The following is a 1,824-nucleotide window of genomic DNA, read 5'->3' on the forward strand; positions in this document are numbered from 1 at the left end:
ATGCTGTATTTTCTTTTTATCTTTTAATTGTTTATATTTTCAATTATTAAAATGTTCAAAATAAAAGTTACATTGCTGGTCTTGTAAGAGCTATATACAATTTTCCTAAATGTATACCTATAACTGCAGCAGTTCACCTATTTCAAAAAAATTTGGAATTCTGTTCATTTGTTATTCTTAAGACCACCTCAAATTTAAAAGCTACCTTATTGTACGTTTAAAGTGTATTATAACAGTGTGGTAGTTAATAAAACACTATTTTTTTTCTTTTGTAAAAAGAAAGAAAGAAAGAAGGTTACATATACTCATTTAACCACCTTGCTCAAGGTCACAGTTTGTAAGCGGCACAACCAGGATTTGGATCCAGGCAGTCTGATTCCAGACCCCATACTTAACCAGTGTGCTGTATTGCCACTTGAAAGTATACATGATAGTTGACTTGTAGTGTGACTATTAGCACATTTTACCTAATAAATGTGTATTTTCAAATGAACAATTTGCTGTTGTTATTTGATGCTGTGGAGTCAGTTCCAACTCATAGCCACCCTGTATAATATTTCCAGTAAATTTTTGCAGTAAGAGAAAGCTTCTTCTTTCTCCCATGGAATAGCTGGTGGGCTTGAACCACCAATTTTGTGGTTTGCAGACCATTGCTTATCATATGGAGTCACCGCACTTCTCAAATGACCAATCCATTGAAGGGAATATTATGTCTTAAATATTTTATCTTACAAAACCCACTAACATGGGAGTTGATTCCAAATCATAACAACCATATGTGAAAGAGTAGAACTGCTCCATAGGGTTTCTGAGGTTGTAATTTTTTAAGGAAGCAGACTGCCTCATCTTTTTCCCATGGAGCAGTTGGTGAGTTTGAACCTTTAGAGGAGCAGGCTGTCAGTTAACCCACTACACCACCAGTGATCCTTTTTGTCATTCCATATCTTGACAATTTTCTATGGGTAACTACTAAAGTTTGATGTAAGTTCTTTTTGTTTTGTTTTTGTTTTTAGATCGAGTCTTTCATAGTAATGAAACTACTAAAAATGTGTATGAAGAAATAGCAGTACCAATTATAGAGTCTGCCATACAAGGCTACAACGGTTTGTATTCACTGCATGTTGCAAAAACATTTTATTTTTGTGTGCCTCTTCAAATAAAGATAGTGTTACACACCCTATAACCATTTCTCATCTTTGCGTGTGTATTTTGTTTTTGCAGGGACTATATTTGCCTATGGACAGACTGCTTCAGGAAAAACATATACTATGATGGGTTCACAAGATTACTTGGGAGTAATACCCAGGGCAATTCATGACATTTTCCAAAAAATTACAGAGGTAAATTACTTAGCTCAGTTTCTTGTACATATAAGTAAATGTTGAAATTTGATAGCATTCTTCAGTTTTAATGATGAAAGGATGTAGATTTACATTTACCTCTTGATTATCTGTGAAGAGAAAAAGAAAGGCATATAAGCAGTTGATAGATATATAGAGGGGCAACGGTATTATTGAGGTATATATACCAGGGCATGGTCAGCCATTCGAGATCAAAAGGGCAACATTAACTAAAGCCATAATTCAGAAGACTTGGTAAAGAAGAAGGAATGGGAAACAAGAATCACAGAGAAGAAGCTAGATAACCTAATTAATTATAAGTTGATTTAAAATTAGCTTTATCAGTAAAATCGAATATCATTTGGTAGGGTTTCATTTTGAGTTTAGAAAATTGGATGGGATTTTCTCATAAGTTTATTTGTAGGTGCTATTGTTGTTGTTAGGTGCCATTGAGTCAGTACTGACCCATAGCAACCTTATGCAC

At 34.1% G+C, this 1,824-nt stretch overlaps 1 protein-coding gene across 1 annotated transcript in view; it reads left to right on the forward strand.

Moving 5' to 3' along the window:
• The window catches only part of CENPE (centromere protein E, 312kDa), a 100,245-nt gene that overhangs the window by 7,915 nt on the left and 90,506 nt on the right, over positions 1–1,824 (forward strand). Inside the window, exons 3-4 of the mRNA XM_006872724.1 lie at positions 1,014–1,103; positions 1,222–1,340. Coding sequence (XP_006872786.1) covers positions 1,014–1,103; positions 1,222–1,340 — 209 coding nt within the window. The remainder of the gene's footprint in view (positions 1–1,013; positions 1,104–1,221; positions 1,341–1,824) is intronic.

Source organism: Chrysochloris asiatica, unplaced genomic scaffold (genome assembly GCF_000296735.1).
Source record: "Chrysochloris asiatica unplaced genomic scaffold, ChrAsi1.0 scaffold00211, whole genome shotgun sequence".
Classification (NCBI taxonomy): domain Eukaryota; kingdom Metazoa; phylum Chordata; class Mammalia; order Afrosoricida; family Chrysochloridae; genus Chrysochloris; species Chrysochloris asiatica.